At 38.4% G+C, this 27,332-nt stretch overlaps 1 protein-coding gene across 1 annotated transcript in view; it reads left to right on the plus strand.

The window, feature by feature from the left end:
- Positions 1-2,669: 2,669 nt before the first annotated feature.
- RCOR1 (REST corepressor 1) overlaps positions 2,670-27,332 on the plus strand; it is a 125,047-nt gene continuing 100,384 nt past the window's right edge. The window contains exons 1-2 of the mRNA XM_027849230.1: positions 2,670-3,075; positions 3,243-3,302. Of these exons, the coding sequence (XP_027705031.1) occupies positions 2,706-3,075; positions 3,243-3,302 (430 nt within the window). The 5' untranslated portion in view covers positions 2,670-2,705. The remainder of the gene's footprint in view (positions 3,076-3,242; positions 3,303-27,332) is intronic.

Below are 27,332 nucleotides of genomic sequence, written 5' to 3' on the forward strand. Positions count from 1 at the left end.
GTCCAACTTCTTCATTTTGGGTATAAGAACACTGAAAACCACAGAAACCAGAGCCAGAATGGAAATCTAGATCCTCTGACTCCAAATCCAGCATTTTCCCCATCACTGTAGGTGCCTATCTAAAAAATAACAGAAAAATTGAGATATTTTATCAAGTTTGAAAAACGTTTAAATACTACTGTAAATATTTGGTGACCTTTATGAAAACAGTTCTCTGACCTGAAAAGAATAGTCTACAACATTCTTTAAGAAGATAATTGTATAATTCTTACTCTATTAACAATGAATACGAAATTCATGGAGCAAATATTTCTAAAATGGGTACCACATACCAATGTAAGATCATTTAAACAGAAGTGAATGTGGTTAGTTTAACTTATTAACTCAATAATGAATGTTCATATAGTATTAACAACTGAATTTAAATATCTGATTATTTAGTCTTTAAAAACCACAAAATTCAACATTTTTCTATACTTATTTATATCCCTGAACTGGTGTAAATCCTACACATATTAAGCTTTGGTTTGAAAGGATATTATTTTTCTAATTTTTTAAAATTAATTATTGAACACCTTCCCCAATTATCCATTAATAATATTTTATTTTGAAAACATTTGATTTTTAGCCAAACAATATTTTCTAGATAGTCACCCGATGTATTTTCAGACCTCAAAACAGCCCGGGTGGGTTTTGTCCCTTTAAGTCTTTGAACTTGTGAATTTCTCACATCACCATTCAGCCATTCACATGAATTTCTTCAGTTCTAGATTGAGCCAGAGGGGATAAAGCAAAAGCAACGAAATACTAATTCCAGGTATTTGAAAAGGCAAGTTCTTGCTAGGAGATCCAAAGGTTTAGAAATTAGTGGACTAATTTTTTTTAGAAGGTTGAGGTGCTTTCAGTACTGAAAAGTGGACTTTGTCTTTGGAGGAAGTTGACCCACATAACAAAGGGATTTGGGTGTCAATATTTTTTCTTTATCCTTTTTCTCCAACATCCCGGCCATTTTCATGAAGTGCAACTCTCTCGAGCATTCGATGGACTTCATTTGTCTTCCAATTACATTCGAGAAATTAAATACCTGAGAATCAGTGGTGGGGACAGGGGGACAAGTAAGGAGGAAGATTCAACCCCCAAACCCAGCAGCACTACCACTTTTTATCAGCAGCTCTCCTCTTCCATCCCCTACCCTGCCCTAGCTCTTTCTGGCTTAGGGCAGGAGATAGGGACAGAGGAAGTGCAGGCAGAGAATGAGGGACAGTTTGGAAGGATGCAATCTGTGATAAGGTGCAGTCCCAGCGGAATTTACAATATCATGACACTGACCAGACCGCACCTAGCTACAAAGAGGCAATTTGACTAGAAACTCTGCAACTCCAGACCCGGGAGGGTGAATGTGTGAGAGAAATGTACACATTATGTCCCTATGAAGCTACTGTCGTTCAAACAGGGAATAAAAATCTTCCAGCTGTCTAAGGTCGAACATCGCAAAGTGGCTGGGACCTCGCCTGCTCCCTTTGGAGGCGGGGTTTGGCCCAGAGGGAGACCAGGAGAGGGGAGATGGCCCTCCGCAGCAGGAAGCTCCTCCTCCTCCTCTTTCCCTCTAGCCGCAGCACACACAATAATTTGGGCAACTCCAGCAATTCAGATGACTACCCTCCCAACTACCACTTTCCTCTTTTTCACCCAAGGGGTGGTACTTTGTATGCTGTATTGGGAATAGACCCAGCCTCAGAAGAATTGCTCCCTCTGGTTCTCCACCTCCCCAATCCTTGGAGAAGATATAGAGGTGGAGGGAGGGAGATTGGCGCAATTAGTTTCTTCCAATTAGTTTCTCTTCTTTGTATGGACTCCATTCAAACTGATGTAACCTTCCGCTGAAAGGGGGAGGAGAAAAAGTAGTCCGGCTTTAACAGCTTTTTTTTTATATACACACATAAAAAAAAAATAAGCTGTTTAGCCCTTGGGTGGGATCCTTGGGGGAAGCCAGATGAGGGTGTTGGTTGGTGGGTGTTATCGGGAAGGGCGGTTGGGGGGAGATAGCCTAAGTCCTTTCCATTGCCTAGACTAGAGAGAGGGATCATGGGGCGTAGAGAGATTGCAAACCCCCAACCACGTACAGCGGGCTACACGCGTCAACCGAACTCGAGCAACGGAAGCTCCGGGCCCGCCCCCTCCTCCTTCCCCCTCCCATCCGCGCCCTGCTTCCTTTTGACGGACGGGGCGTCCTAGCCAACCGACGTGACTGTGGCTCTTCCAAAATCCCGGAGGGACCAATGAGAGGCCGGGAGCGGGGCGGGGCCTTCCTCTGGCCGGCTGGGTTAGGCTGAGCTCCCTCTCTGCTCCTCCTCCCCTCCCCTGCCCTCTCTCCTCCCCCCTCCCCCTCGACTCCCTGCTCCCAGAGTAGTTGAGCCAGTGAAGTGCGGGCTGGCGGCGATGAGAGCGAAAGTTGCGCTTGGCTTCGAGCTGGGGCGTTGAAGCGGCTCCGCGTACCCGGCCGCCGTCACAAGTCTCTCCCTCAGCCCTTTCTCCCTTCGGGCAGCCCCGGTTCTAACTGTCGCCCCCCGGAGTCCCGGGCCCCCCGTCCCCTTGGCGGGCGGCGGGCGCGCCCCCATCCCCGCGCCCTCGCGGCGAGCCACCCCTCCGCCTCGCCCCTCAGCCCCAGTTTGCTCCCTCCTCCCCGCGCCCCGCCGTCCCCTCCGATGCCAGCCATGGTGGAGAAGGGCCCGGAGGTACTGGGGAAGAGGAGGGGGAGGAATAATGCCGCTGCCTCCTCGGCCGCCGCCGCCAACGCCGCCGCCGCCGCCGCCAGCACTACTGCCTCCTCCTCCTCCTCTTCCTCCTCCTCCGCCTCCGCAGCAGCCGCCGCTGCCGCCGCCTCAGCCTCAGCCTCTTCCTCGGCCTCGGCCGCCTCTGCCTCCTCCGCTGCAGCCTCCGCCTCGGCCGCCGCCGGCTCCGCCAATAATGGCCATAATAAAAGTTTGGCAGCGGCCGCCGCCGCGGCGCCCAATGGAAATAGCACCAACTCCTGGGAGGAAGCGAGCTCGGGCTCCTCGAGTGATGAAGAGCATGGTAGGTGATAGCCTCAAACTCGAGCCGAGGCTACCCTGCCTCCACCCCCCCTCCCCCCTCCCCCCTCCCCCTTCCGCCCGGGCGTCCCCGTCGTCCCCTCCTGCCCAGCTTCCAAACTCTGCCCGGAGCCCTCGCTGACTCCCTCCCGCTTTCCCCTTTATTCGCAGGAGGAGGTGGCATGAGAGTCGGACCCCAGTACCAGGCGGTGGTCCCCGATTTTGATCCTGGTGAGTTTGGCACCCTTGGGGGTGGGGGGTGGTCCTCCAGGCATAGGGTGGCAGCTGCCCCTGCTTGGGGTGGCAGAGGATGGTATCTAGAGCTTGAGACGGATGGGGTAGGGTAGTAGCCTCAAACTGGTTAGAGAAGGTGCTGGGGGACTTTGATGGTGTGTATGTCCTTGGCTGTTGCACACAAGTCTTCCAGGTGGGGGTTATGTTTGAGGGACAGGCACCCCACCCTTTTCATTTTGGGGGGAGAAAATCTTACAGGAAAACGTAGGATCATGTGGATTTTAAGGAGTATGAGGGGATTTGGGTAGGGAGTGGAGATCAAATCAACAACTTTCTTTTTGTGTGTGTTCGCCCTGCTGTCCAAGGGAAGAACAGCAGGGGGGGAGGGGGAACGTGTTCTGCCAACGTGCCTCTAGACTTATAAAAAAAGATGATTTCTCCTTCACGAAATACCAGTGTAACTTATGATTTGGTATCTATCCTCCGGAGAGCTGAGAATGTATTGATAACGGGGATGTAGTAATGGGAGCAATTGTATTGACTCCATTCTGGCTCAGGTGTGGTTAGTTTCACATTCACTGTGATTATGGTAGTGGTGGTGAAGTAGCATCTAGCAAGCTAAATGGACTTAATGAAATTTCACTGACCACATAGAATAGACAACCCTACACGATCAATTATTACTCAAGATACCCTTTACTTCCTTTCTGGCCTCCTGAGCCATTGCTTCCCTCCTTATCCCTGATTTTGAAATGTCAAGGATGGATAGATAGAATAAGGACAAAATACATATTGTTTCAGTTTATAAGAGAAGTGGGTTTTCCAGAGGGCGCTTTGCAGGGAAAAAGCAGAAGAAAAGCTTATTTAGCCAGGAGAGGCTCTCATATGGCAGTTTGCTTTTTTTTTTTTTTTGAGACTTCTTTGTAAATATTTTTTTTCCTTTGGGGGTGGTGGTGAAGGTAGTGGGGGAGTGGAGGACAAGTTATGAAAATAAAATAATCAAAAATCTCATCTTAAAGAACGGATTAATCTACAAACAACCAGCCCCAAATTCATCCCCCAAGAAACAAGAACAGAACATTTTTGAAACCATATCCAGCATGCTGTTAGGTCCAAGATAATTTAAAGTGGAAAAGAATTGTAGTTAGATTTTAACTCTTGGGATCTCAGCTTGTCAATTTATTTGATATGTTGGTGTATAGAATTCTTAAAAGGAAGAAGTTTAATTTGAAAAAAAAAACCATTTTAAAACTTGACCCTTAGTCAAACACTCTTACTGGCTAAGGTTTTTAGACCTGGAGTTGCTTCATTTGTATGGCTCAAACTTCTTTGAATAATGCATAACCTCTTTTCCACAGTATATAAACAGAAAATTGATAGGATAGGACCAGTCATTGAAATAGGTACAACTCTTACTCTAGTGAAGATTTTAGATATATATTGTGATTTGATATTTGAAGTCACTAAGTGGAGATGACTTTGTCCTGCTCCCCTATACTTTGGATATGAGCTTTTTTTCTTGCAATTTTACCTTTCCTTGTAATTTTGACAATTTCTATTTTAAGTGAAAACAAACCTTTGAAACTGTGTAGGTATACTCTCAGTACATAAAGGCTTGTGCTTTCAAAAAAAAAACCCAAACCTCCATGTTACTTTGTAATAATTTTTATTACCTGAATTTTGAGAGTGCCCCTCCCATTTTTATAGTAACTTTTCATTTGTTTGAATGACAGAGCAGACTTAGGAAGCTAGCCTTGTCGGCTCCGCCCCCCCACCCCCCCAACATGATTCTGTTCCTTAGTCAGCCACCAGGGGAAGCACATTGTTTTTTGGTTACAGTTGACCCTTTCTTTAGTTTGTAGGTCAAGCTCATCATTTCTTTTGCATATTTAAAATAGAACTTGTCACCAAGTATCTATAAAATATTGTATATTTTTTCAATCATCCTTTCAAATCTTCTAGTTTTAACAAGTTGCAACTATCTTGGCTTAATTTGATACATTTTGGTTACATCTATTTGAAACCTTTTAGTTAAATATTTTGAATGGGCCTTAAGAAAAAGTGGCAGACATATTGGGAACTAAAAAATTAAAAAATTTTTGATTTGTAGCTGAATACAGCTGGTCTGACTTTATCATTTATGCATCATTAGCAATTTGAGGATTTTACCTGTTTATTTTCCCATGGAAGAGTATATGTAACAGCTTATATTTTAACTGCCTAACACTTTTCAAGGAAACATTTACCAGTTAACGGGCTTATTAGAAGCCCCTTATTGTAAAAAATAAAACATTGTAGATATTCTTGTTCTGGTAAATAGTATAACATGCCTGTTGTTGTTTTGTGTAAACATTTCTGAATGCTATTTATTTTTCAACAAAAATGAAAAATTTGAACTGTAATAATAAATTTCAAACAGTACTTTACCAATCTGAAATGGTGAATATATCAGAAAGTTGGTGTTGCTTCTAGGTTAAAGCTTGGTTAAAGGTTGTATGTTTGGCCTTATTGTATTTTTCACAACTAATGACTCTCTTGCCTAGTGATCTATACTTATGGAAATTAAAAAAAAAAACCCAAGTAATTGGGGTAAGAGGAAGGAGAGACATTAATTTTTGGGAATTTATGATCATTATTTTTATTTCCTTTCTTTTAGACAAGCTAGGTATAATAATGGGAAACTGCTCTTCAGGAAGTTTATTCATTTTAAGATTATCCAGGTCCCTTGCTGTTTTTTCTGCCTACTTTTTTGGTCATTTTACTTATTTAGCTTCTCTACCAGATATCAGTGAAGAGAAAGTGAAAATTGGATTTAACAAGTGTTACTTTTTAAGTGAAGTATTTGGGGGTATGTGGGGTAGTAAAGAAGGAAGGGATGACTGACTAAACAGTAATTTTTAGACTCTTATTGTTACTATCTACAGTATATTCTACAATATATTAAATACTGACAAGTATTTAATGGTACTATGTAACTTATAAGGTTGGGATAATATCAACCCCCCCCCTTTTTATAGACCAACTGGGGTATGCAATCATTCTGTCATGAAATTGTATGAATAACAATGTTGATTCAGTTCTTAAAATTTAATTAAGAACTAAGCTGGATCAATGGAGTACTACTTGAAAAAATCAGTAATAAAGTCATCTTAATTACTGTCTATTTACACTGGGAGAAGAACGTTTTAGCACTCAGAATAAAAAATGTGAAAGTTGAAAGTGCAGTACAGGGAAATGAACCTTTCACTTAGAATAAACTTTTGTTGTTTGAAGAAAGTGGTTGTCCTCAGAATTTGGATCATATGGGCCCTAGTAATACTTTATAGGCTGTCTTTTCTGAGCTTCATTAAATCTTTACCTTTGACTTCACTCTCCTTAGATCTATTTCAGCTATCACAAAGAAAATTATCTCAGTTTTACCATCCAGTGCTTGTTCTTGCCCATCCAATCTATTTATTAGTCCACAGTTAACTATGTTCCTCAGTCATGGGTATTATTTTGAGATAGTTAACATGGTTTCTCCTATGTAAATGTGAAAACTCCTGTAATTTTATTAGTGCACTTTAGAGTAGTCTGTTAAAGTCTTTGATCTTTGTTATTCTATAGTTCAGTAAGGCTATCATACTCTCTTTATTGTATTCCAGTTGTAGGTATTTCAGTGATGTCAGTCAACAAACATTTTAAGTCCTTGATATGTGCCAGGCAGTGTGCTAAACCCTAGGGATACAAAGAAAGGCAAAAAAACTGCCCTACTTTCAAGGAATGTACATTCTAATGTGGAAGAAAACACTTAACTAGTGTTACTATAGTGTTACTAGTTTACTATAACTAGTTATATACAGAGTAGATGGGAGGCTAGATGCCTTGTGTGGGATTTGAGATCAGTCTTGAAGGAAATCAAACAGAGTTGACCACTTAGTAGTCAAAGTGGTCTTCCCAAAGAGCAAGTCTGATCATGACATTGCCTTACTCAAATTCCAGAGACTCCCTATAACCTCCAGAATAAAATATAAAGTATATTTATATTACCACTTATATTTTACTCTGACATTCAAAGCCCTTAATAACCTGCCCTCCCATCAGTCTTCTTAACATCCTACATTCCTCTTCCCCAATTTACTCTTCAATCCAGTGACACTAGTCTTTTTTACTGTTCTTCTGAAACTCCCAGCTCTTGTGCATTTTCATTGACTGTCCCTCATACTTGGAATGCTTTCTCTCCTCATTTTTGCCTCCTTGCTTCTCTGGTTTCCTTTAAGTCCTAGTTAAAGTCCACCTTTATAGGAAGCTTTTCTTGACTGTCTAGTGCCTTTCTTCTGTTGATTGTCTCCAGTTTGTCCTGTATGTAACCTTTTGTACCTAGTTGTTTTCATTTTGTCTCCTTCATTTGACTGTGAGCTTGAGAGCAGGGGCTTTTTACTTTTCTTTGTATCCCCAGTGATTAGTTTAGTGCCTGGCACATAGTAGGTGCTCAGCAAATGTTTATTAACTGACCAGGAGACAACCAGTGAATAGGTAGGAAAATGGAGATGAGAGATGAAGTTGGGAGATAGGACTTGAAAGTAGGCCAGTATAGTTGTAGAGTGTATGGAGGGGAGTAGTGGGAGAAGACTAGGCCAGGTTATGGAGAGTTTTAAAACCAAACAGGTTTTTGGTTTGTTTTTTTTTAAATTTGGTCCTAGAGGTGATAGGGAGCCACTGGAATTTGTGTAGGTATAACGACATGGTCAGACCTATTACACATGAAAAATCATCTTAGCAACCAAGTTGAGTCTGGATTGGAGTGGGAAGAAATTTAAAGCCAGGAGGCCAAGTTCCTTTAGTATTTCAGGTGAGGAGTGGTGGGTTCCTGACCTTGAATTGTGATTGTAAAAGTGGATAGAAGTGGACTATATGAGAGGTGTTGTGAAGTTAGAAAAAGATTTGACAACACATTGGATATGTGGCACGGGTGAGGATAACACTGCATTTTTGAGCCACAATGATGGGGAGGATGATGGTATTCTCAATTGTGATAATTTAATTTTTAATTTTAAGTGTCCACTATGTTCCAGTACTATGCTCATTGTTAAAAAATATTATCTCACTTTATTCTCACAACAAACCTGGGAGGTTTTACAAATGAAGGAATTGAGGCATATAGAGGTTAAATGACTTTTCCCAGGGACATCTAGGTGATGCAATGGATAAAGGGCTGGGTTGTGAGTTAGGAAGACTCATTTTCCCAAGTTCAAATCTAATTTCAGATTTATTATTCAGACTGTGATCCTGGGCAGGTTTATATATTATATAAACTCTGCCTTAGTTTCCTCATATGTAAAATGAGTTGGAGAAGGAAATGGCAAACCACTGCAGTGTCTTTGCCAAGAAAACCCCAAATGGGGTCACGAAGAGTGGGACATAACTGAAAATGACTGAGGGAACAAGACTTTCCCCAGGGTCACATAGATAATAGGTGCTTGAGTGTGGATTTCAATTCAGGTCTTAATGATTTCAACTGTGGGTCTCTATGCACTATGCCACCTAGCTCCTCCTAGGCAGTGATAGGGAAATTTAGAAGAGGTTAAGAGGAAAGATAGTTCTGTTTTGAATGTACTGATTTTGGGTGCTGAGTTTGGGATGCCTATGGGATGTCTTATTCAAAATGTTGGATGAGGTAGTTGGAGATGCTTAACTTTTAGCTCTGGAGATAGATTTGTCATAGCTATGTAGATCTGGTGATTATCTACATAGAGATGATAATTAAACCCTTGAGAGCTGAAAGGAGTGTGAAAAGAGAAGAGGGCCCAGGATTGAACCTTGAGGGACCATGGGTATGACATGGATAAAGAAAGAGTAAATGAGACTGAGAGATCAGTTGGACAGGTGAGAGAACCATGACATGAAAACCTAGAAAAGATAGGGTATTCAGAAGGTGATCAATAGCGTCTTATACTGCAGAGAAGTCAAGAAGGATCAGGATTGATAAAATGCCATTAAATTTGACAAATAAGAGATCATTGGTAATTTGAGACAGAAGCCAGATTGTAGAGGATTTAGTAGAGACAGACAGGAGGAGAAGTGGAAACACCTGTTGTGGATGGCTTTCTTCAGTAGTTTAGCCACACTGGGAAGGAGAGATAAGTGAATGATAGCTAGACTGGTTGTTAGGACTAACTGAGAGTTTTTTAAGGATGGGGGAGACATAGGCATCTTTGTAGGCACCAGTAAAGGAACTAATAGAGATTGAAGATAAGAGTGGGAAGAATAGTAAGAGTGGGAACAATTTGCTGGAGAGGTTGGGATGGAATGGGATCAAAGGTACATCTGAAGGAATTTGCCATGGCAACAAGGGCCACCTTTTCATCTGAGACTGGAGTGAAGGAGCTGGTATTTAGAGAAAATGAATCTGAATGAAGAGAGAATCTTTGGAGAATAGTCTCAGATTGTTTTTTTTGTTGTTGTTGTTTTTTGTTTTGTGTAAGTATGAAGTGAAATTCTAGGCTGAGAGAGTTGGGGAGGGGAGGTGCAATAAGAGGCTTGAGGAGAGAGATGAGTGTTCAGAGAGTGAATAGTCAATCAATTAAGGAGAAATAAAATGTTTCTCTTGCTTCAGTGAGGGCCCAGTTGAGATTAGATAACAAATTTGCAGTAGGTCCCCATCATTTTCTTGTAACTCTGTTCAGCAAGGGTATGTAGGAATAAAGGAGAGGGATGGTGGAAGCAATCCAGAGTTGGGGCTTGCCAGAGACTGATAATGAGGAGGCAAGGATTTCAGTTAGTGTAGACTTTAATTGGTACATTAAAGGGCTGAGATTGGGAAGGGAGTAGAATATAGTCACTATAGAATAATGACCTAGGAAAGAACTGAGTTGAAAATTGACTTTGATGCTTTGCCTCCTGGCTGGTGTTTATTAAGTCAGTTTGTTTTGTTTTGTTTTGCTTTTGTTTTTTAGAACTGCTAGTCGCTATTTAGTAAAATTTAGGCTTTACACAGACTCTTAAGAGCTGAAAGAGGTCATGAATCCAGGTAATCTAGCTTGTACCTGACCAAGACTCCCTTTATTCCTAACAAGTAGTTGGTCTTCTGCTTGAGACCTCCAGTGAGAGGAAATCCATTACCTTCTGAGGCAGCCTGTTCCATTTTAGGAATGTTTTGGTTAGAAAATTTGCTCTTAAATTTGAGCCTAGGTCTGCTTCTCTGCAGCTTCATTATTTCAGGTTCTGCTTTCTGGAGAAAAGCAGGATGAGTCTAATTCCTCTTTCATAGGAGAGATCTTCAGACATTTTAATGTCATAATCATGTTCTCTGCCATAGTCAAGTCTTCTCTTCTATAGACCTAAAATTCCTTACTTTCAATTATGGCATGCCCTCTAGTTCTCTCACCCTTCTGATCATCTTGTTTTGGACATACTCTAGTTTATCTTTTCCACATGTGATGCTCAGAATCACATGGATTAATTATATAGTCTGGCCAAGGTGAAATGTAATCTAAGTGTTTGTTACCTCATACTGGACACTATACCTCTCAGTACAGCCTATAGTAACATTAGTTTTTTGCCTAAGAATTGACACTGTTGATTCATTCTTTGAGCTAGCAATCCACTTAAACCCTCAGTTCTTTTTCACAGGACATGTCTAGCCATATCTTCCCTGTCTTGTGCTTATCAAGTTGATTTTTTTTTAAACACAAGTGTAGAACTTTACCTTTATCCCTATTCAATTTTTACAGAAGAAATAATTGATTTAGAGTTGAGCATTGTGTCTTTTTTCTCCCCCTGGAGTTATATTAAGTATTATAGAAGATCCAAAGCTTAATTTCAATACATTGTACAAATTAATTCAGTTTGCATTTATCATTGGCCCAAGTGAATTTAGTTGATTTTTTAGTACAAAATAATGTTTTATGATAGTTTTCAGAAGAGAAAAACTTGCATATAATAAATATTTTAAAATACTAGTTTTAATAGTCTTCAGCAATGAGTTCTGGTTCACCTAAAAATAAAATATCATTCTTAGAAGAATAATTTAAATTAGTGTAAAACCTCACTGATTAATTCAGATGAGTAAATCTAAATTAGTTAAGTTTGAGTTAACAACAGTTCTGCTACTTTCTAGTGTATATAACTATACACAAAATCTCTGACGTAGACGTGTTATCATGTTAAAGGTTTGTTTTGCTGAATTAGATAAGTACATTTTGAATTTATTTAAGAAGACCTTTTTTCTAACCCAATACCAACAAAAACGCAAAAAATCTTTTAAAAAAAGTAAACCACCAAAAACCTTAAATCTAGTCATGGGCCGTAGGAATTCATAGGTAGTATAGTGTCTGAATTAATGAGGTTTTACTCTGTGATACTTAAAGTCTGAGTATTTTGTATTTGAGTATCAGAGATCTTTATTTGGATGAAAGCTAATGAAAGCCATGATATAGAGTTCATAGACTTAGAGTTTGAAGGGACCTTAATAGGTCATCTCTTCTAACCCCCTCATTTTAAAGATAAGGAAGCAGTCCCAGAGAGCTTAAGTGGCTTGCTTAAGTGATAGAATCAGGATTTGAATGCAGGTCCTCTGACTTCAAATCCAGCATTTGTTCTGCTTTTTCACATTGGAGGAATTAGAAAGTTTGTTGAGAGAATTGCTGTGAATAAACTTTTTCAGAACAGTACAAATTTAGGGAATTTTGAGGTGACTTTATATTTAAATTAAGTTTTTGTTTAATTTTGAAAAAAGTTAGATCTCAATAAAAGTATAGGAGAGTTTTTTTTTCCTTACCAGTTCCATTTACATCTCTTTGTTGTCTTATAAATGAGACATACTACTAGACAAGAAAGTCTAGTGTACTAAAGCCCTTTACTAGAAAACTGTGACCTTTGGTTAAAGAGTTTATGAAGAAAGTATTATTTATAAACCTGTCAGCCTGAAGTCTTTTTCAAGAAGTGGTAGTCAGGAGGTTGTTCTGTGTACTCTTTCCCTTCCCCTTGCTAATAATACTGTGTAGTAGCCTTCCAGAGACCAGTATGAGCAACATAAGAGCTGGGTACTAAGGGGAATTGATTTTGAGGGATTTATGTTGATACTTTTAAGTCTTGAGCCACAATTATGGATTGGGCAGCTAGGTGACTCAGTGAATAGAGTGTTGGGCCTGGAATCAAATTCAAATTTCACCTCAGACATTTCACTACCTGTGTGACCCTGGACAGGTCACTTATTCCTGTTTGCATCCATTTTCTCATCTGTAAAATAAGCTGAAGAGGGAAATGGCAAAACACTACAGTATCCTTGCCAAGAAAACTCCAAATAGGGTCATGAAGAATTGGACATGACTGAAACAACAGAACAACAGCAATTATGAAAGATACTTTGACCCACTTCATGCATTTGTTGTCTCTTCTAGTTAAACCAGCCACTAGCTCTTTACCAAGCTCAACGTTGTCTCTTCTAACTTTGTAGGAGTGGACTTCCATGCTTGGAATGTGCTTCTCTTTTATTTCTTCCTCACAGAATTCCCAGTTGCCTTAAAAAAAAAAAAACAGAGCTCAGTTGCCTACCTGAGGCCATTTCTTGATCCCTTCTCCTCCTCCCCTTCTCTCCCTTTCCCTCACCATTAGTATGCTTTCCCTCTAGAAATAACTGTATTAATTTATACATACTTTGTATTTGCTTGTGGACATGTTGTATCCCTCCAGTGAAATGTAAGCTCCTTGAAGGCATCACATGTTTTTCTTTCCCTAGAACTTTGTGCACCAGCTTTTAAGTAGTGGGAGCTTGATAAATGTTTGAGTTATGAGGAGGTATTTTGCTGCTGTATTTCTTTCTGTGGGATTGGAAGTATTCTTCTGGCCCATGAATGACTTCGTACAGGTCTGTTAATTTCTGAGTCTCTGTTGCTTGACTGCTTTTGACTTTTAAAGAAATGAATACTGGAGAGTTGTTGTAAGGTGATAATACTTTAGCTAAAGCATCTTATTAAAGAGAAAGGCTCTTATTAAAGAATGGTGCTGTAAGACCTCAGCTAACTTGAATGTTTCAGAGTGAAGTTAGACATAGCTGTGGACCTTGGCATTGTGCTGAACGGTTACTCTTGATCACCTGGTCAGAGGCTGTCTAGTGTGGATGCTGAGAGAAGTCAAGTGCCTTGCCCAGTCATACAGGAAGATGACTCCAGGGCTGGAGTAAACCTTGGGCTTCTGGTGCCAAATCCAGAGCTCTTTTCCAGGGTACCGTCCTGCAGAGGGTTAGCTAGGGAAGTTATCTGCTTCAACATTTGTTGAAAAATTAAAATGTTTTGTTTTCTGTTCTTGCCTTTTTTTCCTGTGGAATATAATCAAATTTTGATATCAAGATCTTGGTGAATTCTCACTCATCTCTAGACCTTTATTTTTAAGCTTTTATCGAATTTACTTCTCTGCGACTTAGTCTGGCTGCCAAGAGCAGTAAGAGATTGTGACTTTTCAGAGGTCTTCTATTATGCCACAGAAATGACAGATCCTGTTACTTATCATACTTACTTAAGGGTAGCTTTTAAATTGGTAGTTTTAAAAAAACACATTACCTACCTTCCAGGTTGTGGGATTGAAAGCATTATCTTATAACAGATAATTTTCCAGATGAAGGAAGTGTGTTTCACAGGTAAAGTGACTTAACCAAAAAGTTATGCATCACAGTAGTACATTTCAAGCCTAGGACTTGAAACTCAAGTCTTCGGACTCTAGGACCAAGTTACTTCTGCTGACCAATGACGGTAGTACTGCTGTTGACCTGCCCAGTTTCTGGGGTATGTCATAGGCTTAGTCTATTTTGGCCTAAACTCTTAGTTTCTTCAGCAAGAGCACTTCACAGTGATAGTTGGTATTCATGGTAAGCACTTATTTCAGCTCCTCTCCCTATGTTTTACAGATGAGACCTCTGAGGCTCATTAGTAGAGACTTGATATGGTGAGTTAGTGGAAAAATTGGGACCAAAACCAGGTTTCTTGACTCAGTTTAGTGCTTTTTATATATATTATCACTCTGTGTCCAGTATTGTAGTAATAGAGGATCAGGGTAATTATGTAACATCCTGGAAGGTTGTTGGTTTTGTTTTTAGTTTTTAGTTTAGTCATGATGAGTTTTTTTTTAAACTTTTGGTTCTTTCCCTTAAAAATGGAGTGTAGCTGCTCCTTGTTATCTGAGTATTCTGGTTAATTACTAGGATTTGGCTAATAAAAGTTTCATAATTTATTTCTTATCTTGAGAGAAAACTTTAAAAAAAAAGATTTTTTTCCTTTGCAATTGGAATTCCTTAGAGGGAAGACTACTTGATATTAGCTGAGAAAAAATCACAAGCTTTGAATTTTTGTTTTAAAATGTGATTTTTTTTTTTTTGAGGAGAGTTTTATTTTCAGCAAATATATATTTCCTTATACTAGGAACTTACATGTTCCTTAACTTCTCCTTCTCCTTGGCCAGAATTTACTCAACTAAGTAAGAGGATTGTGATTCTCAAAGGACTGTTGGTATCTTCTCAGTGTTGGCAGCTGGCCTGTAAGGTGCAGAAATTGCTAAGACATGTTTCCTTGACTTTGAGAGATGCTCTGAACAGCTCTACTATTTTGTTGGTGATATCTGCTTTTTTTTTTTATTTTTTTTACTATAAGTTGTTGAGAGTACATTACAGTAGAATATTTGCCTGAGACATGAAGCCAAATTTTATCAGCATTCAGTTACATATTTTTTGAGAGTTTTTTTAAAAAAGAGTTTTTTGCTTTGGGGAGGAAAGAATAGAGTACGAGTTCTTATTTCTAAAGCTAAGGGCATTTTGTTCTGCTGCTTCCCTATGATGACAATTATCATTTGTATAGACATACTTCCTTTTTTTTGGTGTCAGTTTTGAACATGGATAATTCAGAAGTATGGACTTATAAATGGCTTTGTAAATTAGTGACTCAGATGCCTCCCGCCAATTTTTATTTTGAGCCTTCATCAGAATATTATTGTAATATGCCAAGGATAGTTTCAGTGAAACCCAGAAAGATTTGTATGAGTTGATGCAGAATGAACTGAGCAGAACAAGAACATTGTAAATAATGACAGTGTAAAAACAAACAACTTTCAAAGATTTGAGAATTCTGATCACCAACTGTGATTCCATAAGACTAATGATAGAGCATGTCACTATGCTTCCTACAGGTGATAGATTAAGAGTGCAGAATGAAACATAGTTTTTGTATGTGGTCAAAATTTTGGAATTGTTTTGCTTGACTATATTTGTTGCAAGACCCCTCTTCCCATCTCCCTCCCCCCAGTGGTTGGAATGAGTAGGAAGGAGGAAGAGGAAATCAGTTTTTGTTCATGGAAAGCAAAGCAAAATAAAAGATTATTTTTGTAAGAATATTTTCTTTAGAGTAGAATGCTGATGAAACCAGGGTCATAGGTTTGGTCAGTCTTGCAGAGAGGAAACTTAATGACTATAGACAGGCCTAACTTATAAGTCACTTTGCTATTTTATGCCATCAGTTTAAGGTAGGCTTGAACAAGATCCAAGGTTACTACTACCGGAAAGACTTCACAGACCGAAGGGTATGCTGATTCATTAACATTGTCATCTTATGAGGACAACACTTTTGCCCTTCCTTATTTGTCAACCCAGCAGTGCTTGGAAAGAGCCAAAACAAAAGACACAGAGGAAAACAGTACAGTACATAGTATACCATTATATTTGCTTATCTGTATCGTTTGTGTCCATATGGCTCTAAGTGTAATATTAGTAGTTAGAGTTCTAGGGTTGGCAAAAATTGCTTTGCAGCCGCCTTCATTTGTCCTTTCACTAGCAGGAAAGGAGGAATATGACAAAAGGAGTCCATCCTTACAAGCAGGAAGCTGAGTGACTTGCTTTCCTGTGACTGAGTGACTCACAATGTATTAAATTGAAATGGTCAATACCCACAGCTTGGTTTTCTACTAAAAGGTCCTGAGGTGAATGATCCCCCTCTTCTGGTTAAGTGTGATATTGTGCGACTCTCGGTTGCCAAAAATAATGATGGAACTAATCCTTTTTCCAGGCAGGATCAAGAGTCCTGCTGTGATATACATTTTTTTTTTTAAAAGAAACTGAAGGACTTGTGATCACTAACTAGTTTCATAAGGACTGGATCATGGCCCTTCTAGGTTCTTTGGGTGTATTTACTTGAGAGTGTTAATTACTGTGGTTACATGAGTGAGCAAAATTATCTTGAATATGCGTACTTAAAAAGAGATCTTTATGTTGTTTAATCCCTGCATCTCTAAAGGGTACATTTGTTTAAAGTTCTTTTTCTTTTTTTTTCCTTAATTTTTTTTTTTAAGTTATGATCTGCCTTTTCTCCTTTCCACCTCCTCCCATCCCCAATTGGGAAAATTTGGGCAAGCAAGAATAACAAAATGCTGATTACAAAAATGGAGAGTCAAGTAAAATAAAATCTCAGTGGTTCATGTCCAAATCCTCCCTCCCCTCCCCAACCCATCTCAGTTTTCATTCTTGATTCTATCACTCCTTTATTCAGGAGGTAAGTAACCTGTTTCATGATGAGTCCTCTGGATTCTTGGCTATTCATTGTGATGATCAGAATTCCTAAGTCTGTCAAAGTTGATTGTCTTTATAATGCTGTTGCTGTTGTAGAAATTATTCTCCTGGTTTTTCTCACTTTACTCTGCATCAGTTTATACAAGTATTTCCAGGTTTTTTCTGAAACCATCTCCTTCATAATTTTCTTCAGCAAAATAGAATTCTGTCATATTAATATACTAAGATTTGTTCAGTTATTTCCCAATTTTTGGTCACCCCTTCAGTTTTCAATTCTTTGCAACTGCAAATGGAGTTAACATAAATGTTTTTGTACATACTGGTCCTCTCCCTCTTTTTTTTTGTTTTGTTTTGTTTTCTTTGAGGGTATAGACCTAATAGTTGTATTGCTGGGTTTTAATAGCTTTTTAGGAGTAGTTCCAAATTATTTTCCGGAATGGTGAGACCAGCTCACAGCTCCATGAATCAATGTGCCTGTTTGCCCATAGCTTTTCTAGCATTTGTCGATTTTCTGCCAATCTGAGGGGTGTGAGGTGGTATCTCAGAGATGTTTTAATGTGCAATTCTCTAATTATTAGTGATTTAGGTATGGTTATTGATAGCTTGGATTTCTTTTTCTGAAAACTGCCTGTTCATATATATTCTTTGACTATCTTTTAGGGAATGGCTTTTCTTCTTAAGAATTTGAATTAGTTCTTTGTATATCTTAGACATGAGACAAACTTTTTCAGAAAAACTTGGTGCAAAAAATTTCCCCCAATTGCCCACTTTGCTTTTGATTTTAGCTATATTGCTTGTGTTTGTGCAAAAACCTTTTACATTTTATATAATCAAAATTGTCCATTTTATCTTCTGGGACCCTTTTGTTTGTTCCTGAACTCTTTCTTTATCCATAGATCTGACATAATTTCTTCCTTGCTCCTCTAATTTGTTAATGATATCACACTTGATCTCTAAATCATATACCCCTTTGGAGCTCATCTTAGTGTATAGAGTGTGAGATGTTTGTCTAGTCCTAGTTTCTGCCATAGTCTTTTCTAGTTTTCCCAGTAGTTTTTATTGAATAGTGAACTCTTGCTCCAATAGTATGTATCTTTGGGTGTGTCTGACACAGCTCATTTACTTCTGTATATTGTATACCCAATCTATTCTGATCAACCTTTCAGTTTCTTATCTAGTATTAAATTGTTTTGATGATTGCTGCTTTACAGTAGGGTTTGAGATCTGGTATTGCTAGGACCCTTTCCTTCCCATGCCCCCCCCCCAATGTCTTGAGATTCTAGGTGTTTGGTCCCCTTCTCAATCTGCCCTGGATCTTTGACCTGGCACTTTGGCATCCGTTTCTGTATCCTGCACCCTGTATGAAGTCAGGGTCCCCATGTATGAATCTGATCCTTTTTGCTTACGTAGTCTTGGTTCTCTTTCAGTTTCTGCATGCTGGAATACTCTTTGAACTGTATTCCTGTCTAGATCCAGTTTCCAGTGTCTGTAGACCTCTCAGCCTGTCTCCACATGCTGACCTGGGCTGGAAGTATGATTTACTTTGATTTTTCTTGGATTTCTTGATCAGGACTTGATGCATTTTCTAGATCTTTGTGGAGGAGTTGTATTGGGGGGAACTTGGCTACTTCCTGCTATTCTGCCATCTTGGTTCCTTTACTTTTCATAAGATAACATAATCCTGTTAACATTGTCAACCTCATAGAATGACATTGCCTTATATTGCTGTTTTCCTGATTAAACTTTTGAATCTGTGATTCATCAGTTCAGGTAATCAATTCACCAGTACAAGTTGCAGCCCCTCCATGACTTCTCATTCTGTGCAAGTCTTGTCCATATTTTTCTATAAATCCTTCACTGAAAATTTACCCCACAATCTGGTGGCCTTCTTCTCTTTTAAAAAAATTGTTATATTTTGTTTTTATACCCTCTACAATACACCCTCCCTAAGAGCCATTCCTTATAACAAAGAATAAAAAAAGAAAACCTAGTTCACATAGTCACACTGACACATTAACTATTTTTTATTCTTTTAATTTCATGGCTGCCATTGCATTACTCATCTATAGGCTAGTCAATCTGTTGTCTCATCCTCCTTAAGATATAGGATTTTGTAATGACGAAAAATTTGTAAAAATCCAAGATGAACTAAAATATCCAGGAGATTATGATTTTCCTAGTAATACAGTGTTCTCTTCTTTTTTTCCCTTCTTCATTTCATTTATACTTCTAGGGGTGTTCTTTGACCTGCAATTCAAAGAGTAGAGGCATAGATAAAAAGCAGCTATTGGTGAAGGTGTCCCTGTTCTGGTTGAGGTGGATGAGTCTTAACTTTTTTGAATTTCAAATCGAGGCATTGTCTGATTTGTGAACTGAGGCATGACTTTGGACTTATCAGGAATCTGTGGGGAACTTAGGGTAAACTCATGTGCTCTTGTAAGTTTGGTTAATCATATCTTCTCCTGGAAGTTCATATAACAGCCAATAGAGAAATGTTGTAGATGGGTTTGTGGACTCAAGTCTTTAGAAATACCATAAAATGCCTAAACTCATGGGCATACATTTAATTTTGCTTGCTTTTTATTGAATTGAGTTCTAGTATGGTCACTTGATTGCACCTCAGTAAGTCAAATAACCCTGTAGAAGCTTGTCATCATTGACCCAGATCCAGTTCCAACTCTGCTTCTCCTAACCCTTCCGGATGGAGAATTCTCTTCTCAGCATAAGCCTAAAGTTCAGCTTTAAAAGTAGTGTATGCAAGGTATACAAAGAAGTGAGTGTATCTTTAACACACGTAGCCTGATTGAGCATCCTTCGGTCTTGTTAAGTGAGGATGAAGAGAATGGAAACAGAGAAACAGTGATCTTATAGTATTTGAATATAATCGAGAAAAGAATTTAATTTTCGGGTCTCTGAAGAAAGCAGGAGATAATAGAAGCCTTAATGATTCTGACTTTTGGAACATATTTTCTTTAGGCATCCAAACATTATTGGCCTAGCTAACTTGCCTTGAATGGAGAAATCTTTATGAACCTTTGTCATTAATGTTTGTGATTGTGATTATTTTAAAAAAAAAAAAAGCCAAAACAAAAACCTGAATAGTTTAAGTAGTTAAAAGCTTATGTCTTTGTTTTGCCTTCCTAAATTGATGATCTACAATAATCCAGAAGGAAAATTTCTACAGTTATCTCTTATAGATTGAGCTTTTTATTCAAATTTTCTTTAAAATGTATTATATTTTATTTTGTGAATTGTCCAGGGTAGCTGGGCTTAATTGAAAGTCCACTTTTTGATTATTCTTTTTAATTAGCTCTGAAATTATGCCTCATGTGTCATGTGATTTTAGAGTAGGCCCTTGTCCCTTGGTATGTAGTATTTTCAGGGTATTTCTTGTAATTGATCAGAGGTTATGATGTGTGCATATTTCTCTAATGTAGACATTTTTCAAGGTGTTAGCATCAACATGTAATAGGATGTCCATCAAAAAAGCCCATAGGAAACAGTTTGAAAGTGCAAGTGTATATGGAATCCTTAACCTTAATTTCTTTTCTCATATCCTCTACTTCTTTTTTTTTGGCCATTTAGTACTGAAACAAGATTATTAAGATGGTTGGCTTTAATGGTATTAAATATAGGACTTAATGTAGTAATATGAAGGTTGAACTTTCTCACTAAAAACCAGTTATTTTAAGATGTTTTACAATATTATGTATAAATTTTTACATATTTCACTTTTATATAATGCTTTAATTTTTATATAGCACTTTACAAAGTGGTTTCCATATTACAACTTTGTGAGGCTTAAAATTTAGGTTGCTAGATGAGATAGAAACGATTTGTGGCATGTAAGAGTGTAAATAAAAGTTTTTAGGGTAAATTGGAGTGTGCAATTGTACGTTTCTACGTAATTACCACATATATTCTCATGATGCAGTTGAAACAGTACTAGATTTGTAGTTAGAGGACCTGGGTTTGAATCCCACTTCTGCTACTCATTACTTGTGTTAGGTAAATTAACTTCTCTGATTTCCAGTTTCCCGTTTATCAGTATTTGGACTAGATGGCCCCAAAGGTCAAGTCTCTTCTAGCTCTGAAGAGGAATGATCATATCATTATCCAGTTCTACATCTAGATTCTGAACTCAAAAATAGTTTCCATTTATCTGTTACTTTACTATAAAGCACTTTGCTTACAACCTTGTGAAGTAGATAGTACAGGTAATATCTATGAAAAAATTGAAGCACAGCAAAGTTTGACTTACCCAAGGCCACAGAGCTAGTTAGGGGCAGAACTGGCATTTGACCAAAGTTTTTTAACTTCAGGTACAGTGTTCTTTTCACATACTGCCTCTTAACTAATTGAACTTGTAGCTTTAATCTTATATTCCTCCAAAAGAGTCAATTTTATTAGATCAACAAAATTTAATCTGTGCCATTATATCTAAATTTCTATGCAGTGTGTCTTTGTGGTGATCAACAGGGAATTTTCTTTTCAGGTGGATAAAGAACTTTAATTCTGCTCTTCATGTACCACAATTCATCTTTTTCTAAAAAAAAAATGTTACAGGATAAGAATATATTGTATACTATTGTGATGGAGTTGTCCTAAACTTTAAGAATGTTTTAAATGCTTCTAAATGATATTTACCAGATGGTTTCTGTCATGCCTATGTAGATTTCTTTAACATCTGCAACCTAAGTTTAAAATTCTAAAACTGCATATGGCTTTATAAAGATCCTTTATTAAAAATTCACAATTTTATTTTAATCATTATTTCTAGTCTGTCACTGCAACCAAGATGAATACATTTCAGTGGCAATGTATATGGTTATAATATAGTCCACATTGCATCTTCCTCTGTACCTGGTGCACATTACATGTCATAGTTGGCCTTAATACCTGAATGCTTGAATTGATGAATATATGAACATAACGATTGACTATAAAGAGGGTATGATGATTTAAGTTCATTTTTCTTTATTTTATTTTATTTTATTTTTTGGTGAGGCATTCGGGGTTAAGTGACTTGCCCAGGGTCACGCAGCTAGTAAGTGTTCTGTGTGAAATGTCTGAGGCCGGATTTGAACTCAGGTCCTCCTGATTCTAAGGCCCAAGCTCTATCCACTGTGCCACCTAGCTGCCCCTTTAAATTCATTTTTGAAAAGAGAGTGTACTGGTTAAAATCAGTGGTGTAGGTAGAAAATCTTCGTGTGAGAGTGTGTGTGTGTGTGTGTGTGTGTGTGTGTGTGTGTGTTGGTTGTATTAGACATTTCCTATGGTAACTTTAGGTTGATTTTGTTAATTTCTATTCAAAAGTGTGGGAGAACATAGCTTTCATTTTGTTTGGCAGGGTTACTCATTCAATTGATATTTTGTTTTTGTGGGCTCAGATTTACTTTCAAAGTAGGGGGTTATTCTAGTCATTGAAAATTTGGATGATTATCTGATTTCAGATTATATTTGTGTTTTCAGACATTTGTTCACTAGTCTACAAGCAGTTTGTTGTTAGTTCAGATAAAAGTTTAGCCTACAAATAATTTGGTCAGAAAGCTAACATGCTACCTAAATTTCTCTTCCCTATTCTCGTGACTCTCCACTTTTCTTGTGTGAGTACTGTTTCATGTTTAGATAGATAATGAGGTGAAGCATTATAGGTTGCTTCTGAAAAAGCATTTGAGTTATGCATGCTTTTTGGGATAAATGTTTTCTGCTTTTAATATAAATTGTTGAGCTTATAATCATTGGAAGTGATTATGTTTTTATAATTATTTTTTGTGCATATATTTAAACATATTGGTCCAAGTATTTTTAATTTTCCATGAATCCCACTTAATATAGGTTAGTGGTTTACTTCTAAAACATGATTGTACCCTAATCTTTGTAGATTAATAATTCTTTTTTTATGATTACTTTATTTTTTAAATTTATTCTTGCTTATTTCATTAAATATTTCTCAATTACATGAAAAAAATTGTTAACATTCACATCAACAAAAACTGCTGGGAAAACTAGAAAGGTGTCTAGAAGAAATGAGGCATAGACCAACATCTCACACGACATACCAAGATAAAGTCAAAATGGGTACATGGTTTAGACATAAAGGGTGATATCATAAGCAAATTAGAGGAGCATGGAAAATGTTCCCTGTCAAATCTATGGGTAAGGGAAGAGTTTATCACCAAGAAAGAGGTAGAGAGGATTGTGGGAGGTAAAATGGATAATTTTGATTACATTAAATTAAAAAGGCTTTGCACAAACCAAGCCAATGAAGCCGAAAATAGAAGGAAAACAGGAAGGTGGTTTAAAAAAAATGTTACAGCAAGTTTTCTGATAAACATCTCATTTCTCAAATATATAAAAAAACTAAGCCAAATTTATAAAAATAAGAGTCATTCCGCAACTGATAAATAGTCAAAAGATATGAACAGGCAGTTTTCAGAAGAAGAAATCAAAGCTATCAATAGTCACTTTAAAAATGCTTTAAATAGCTAATAATTAGCAAAATGCAAATTAAAACAACTCTGCAGTACCACCTCATTTCTATCAGATTGGATAACATGACAGAAATGGAAAATGACATAGGCTGGAGGTGAGGTGGAAAAATAGGTATTCTTTCTCCTTTCTCCTTTTCCCTCCTCACTAGTATTTTGCTTTTGACCACTGCCTCCTTCAGTCCCACCTCTCTTCTATTAGCCCCCTCCCTTTTCTTCCCCTTTACCCTTACTACTTCTTCCCTCCCTCCTATCCCCCCCTCCCTTTTCTTTCCCCTTTTCCCTCCGACTGCCTATAGGGCAAGTTAAATTTCTATACCTCACTGATTATGTTATTCCCATCTTGAGCCAAATCTGATGAGAATAAGGTTCAAACAATGTTCATCTCCCTTCTTTCCCTCTGCTGTAATAGGTTTTTGTGCCTTTTCTGGTAATGTAATTTACCCATGTCTGCTTCCTCCTTTCTTTTTCTTTCAGTACGTTTTCTTAGATCAGATTAATCCACTTGGATCCATTTAACCCACTTGATTAGATTTTTTTTTAATCATTACATCAAAGTCAACTTATACCCACCCCCTTTATGTATACCCCTTTAACATCGTGTAATAACAATATAGTTCTCGAGTTACAAATGTCATCTTCCCTTGTAGGGAGGTAAACAGTTTGCCCTTATTAATAACATGTTGTTTCTTTCTATCCTATTTACCTTTTTGTGTCTCTCTTGAGTCTTGTATTTGAAGATCAAATTTTCTGTTGAGCTCTGGTCTTTTTATCAGGAAGGTTTGAAAGTCCCCTATTTCATTGAATATCCATCTCCTCCCCTAAAAGATCTTGCTCCTTTTCGCTGGGTAGTTGATCCTTGGTTGTAATCCAAGCTTCTTTGCCTTAGGGAATATAATATTCCACGCCCTACGGTCTTTTAATGTAGAAGCTGCAAGGTTCTGTGTAATGCTGACTGTGGTTCCATGATATTTAAATTGTTTCTTTCTGGCTGCTTGCAGTATTTTCTCTTTGACCTGGTAATTTTGGAATTTGGCTACTATATTCCTTGGCATTTACAATTTGGGATCTCTTTCAGGAGGTGATCAGGGGATTCTTTCTATGGCTATTTTACCCTCTGGTTCTAGGACCCCGGGGCAGTTTTGCTTTATGATTTCCTGAAAGATACTGTCCAGGATCTTTTTTTCATTGTGATTTTCAGGTAGACCAATAATTTTTAAATTGTCTTTCCTGGATCGATTTTCCAGGTCAGTTGTTTTATCAGTGAGGTATTTTACATTTTCATCTGTTTTTTCATTCTTTTGTTTCTGTTCGACCGATTCTTGCTCTCTCATAGAGTCATTAGCTTCCATTTGCCCAGTTCTAATTTTTAACAAATTGTTTTCTTCTGTTAGATTTTGTACCTCCTTCCGCATTTGGCCAATTGTATTTTTTAGGGACTTGTTTTCTACAGTTAATTTTTGTCCTTTTCCAAGTTATTGACTCTCTCTTGCATACCTCTCATTTCTTTTCCCATTTTTTCTTCTACCTCTCTCATTTGACTTTTAAAGTCCTTCTTGAGCTCTTCTAAGGAGGCTTTTTAGGCTTCAGACCAGTTCATATTCCCTTTTGAGATTCCAGATGTGGATGTTGACAATGTTGTCCTCTTAAGAATTTCTGCCTTGATCTTCACTCTTCCCTATCGTACGTTTCTTTTTGCTCATGGTGTTTGCTTATTTCCTGGCCTTTAAAGAGATTGAGCTCTCCTGTTGGGAAGCAGAGGGCACTGACCCAAGCTTCTTGTGTTGGGAGCCTCGGGCCTAGTCACTGGCTTTGAGACTCCATTGTTGGCAGTCGGAGGCTGCAGGATTCTGGCAGCTTACGTAGTGTTGGGCTGGAATCAGCAACACTGGAACTCTAGGGGTAGATTGGATAGTGTGGCCCCTGGAGATTTCCTGCTCACCCTGACCTTTCCTTCCTTTCGCTTTCTGCAGCTCCTTTCAGATGGATGTTGCAGGATGTTTATCTGCCTAGGGCCCCTTGGAGCTGCTTTTGTTAGTTTTACTGAGGCATTGGGAGACCGGTTGCTGTAGAATGCTAAGGCACCTGGTGGTTTTTCAAACTAGTTTCCACCAGTTCCTCCACCGTCACTGAGGCATTTGGGGGTCCTGGTGTTGGTGTTTCCTGCTCCACCACCTGGATTTCAGGATCTTCTCCTGTTATGCTGAGGTGGGGCTTTCTGCTAGCTTGCTGAAACTACCATTCTGTACTGCTCCTCTTCCCCCAGGGCAAAAGGGGCCTTTCCTGTTAATCCCCCAAGCTACCTGGGCTACTGGACTGTTCTCCGTCTTTCTTCAGGTTCAACCGTTCCAGGGTTTTTCCTGGGGTGATATTTTCTGGGCTTTCAGAGATTAATAAGGGAGAGTCTAGATTAATAATTCTTAAGAGACTAACATGTAAGCCCTCCTGATATAGCAGAACCTCTAATTTTGGAGTTATTAAGGATCAGATTTAGTTGATAGGGATTTTTCTACTGCTGGATTCTAACTAGATCTTAGTGACTCAGACCCAGCTCTCTAAACACTGCTACCAGCTGCCTCTTGTGTGACCATGGGCAAATCACTTAGGCTTCAGTTTTATCACCTACAAAATGGAGTCATTAGTAGCACTTACCTCATGGATTTTTGTGAGAATCAATGAGATAATTTAATACCATTCACATACAAATGGTCTTTAGACAGATCACTGTCTTGATGTTACTCCTGTGTTCTATCATCTATTGGCACAAGTATATCCAGTCTCAGATGCTAGCTCTATGGCCTTGGGTAAGTCAACCTCTGTCTTCCCCAATTTCCTCCTCTGTAAAATGAAGATAATAATAGCATCCACCTTACAGGGTTGTTGTGAGGACCAAATGAGACAGTATTTGTAAAAACCGTTTAACACAGTCCCTGGCACATAATAAATGCTATATAAATGCTCTCTCTCTCTCTCTCTCTCTCTCTCTCTCTCTCTCTCTCTCTCTCTGTCACTCACTCACACACACACACACTCACACACACACACTCTCCCTCCATCCCTCCCAACCCCCCTTTCCCCTTTCTCTCCCTTTTTCTCCCCTGCCACGTATGCATGTGTGCATGCATGCACACGTGCACATACACAATCACTACTTTTTGTTATTGTATTCTTATTGGATCATAATATTTAGAGCTGGATTTACAGCTCTAAATATCAGAATCTAAATATCAGAAATCAGAACTAGGTCACCTTAGTATTTACCCTCATCCCAAATACATAATTGTTTAATGCTCCTCTAGGCTCAGTCTCTGCCATGGTACTTGGAAGAATCTGTTTAAATTTGGCCACTGCTAGTGCCTGGCTAAAAACAAAATCAGTCTGGAAGTAGCATGGCAAGGTGGGTAGAATTCTGGATTTGGATCAAGAAGATCGTAGGATCAGATTTGCCTTATTTGCTGTATGACAAGAAGCAAATCACTTACTCTCTTTAAATCACAGTTTTTTCATTTGTAAAATGAGGGTAATAACCTCATAGGGTGAGATTCAAATGACTTAATGTATATAAAGCACTTTGCAAATTTTAAAACACTAAGTAAAATGTCAGTTACTTTTATTGGGGTTAGGTTATTAGGTTTATTAAGAGGCAAAGTTGGGATTCCATCTCAGGTGTTTTGACTCTAAACTCAATACCTTTTCCACCTGGATTTTGAAATTATAATGCATAAATGATTTGCAAAATGATAATGGTACAATGTTTGCAAGGTATACCTGCAGGGACCATATTTTTTTGAATAAAGTTTTAAGATATTCCATTTGGGACTGCTTTGAGAAATCTGGCACATGGTTGCTGATAAGTACACTTATAAATTACGTATTTTAGAATAAATAGCTATGAAGGAGAGACAACCCAATGGAATGGATAAGAGTCATGAAGACTTGGATTCAAATTTTGTCTCTGACCCATGCAGATTGTGTGGCTGGGCAAGTCACTTAACTTGTGAATGGGGTAGA

This window comes from Vombatus ursinus, unplaced genomic scaffold (genome assembly GCF_900497805.2).
Source record: "Vombatus ursinus unplaced genomic scaffold, bare-nosed wombat genome assembly UNPS02007284.1, whole genome shotgun sequence".
Classification (NCBI taxonomy): Eukaryota; Metazoa; Chordata; class Mammalia; order Diprotodontia; family Vombatidae; genus Vombatus; species Vombatus ursinus.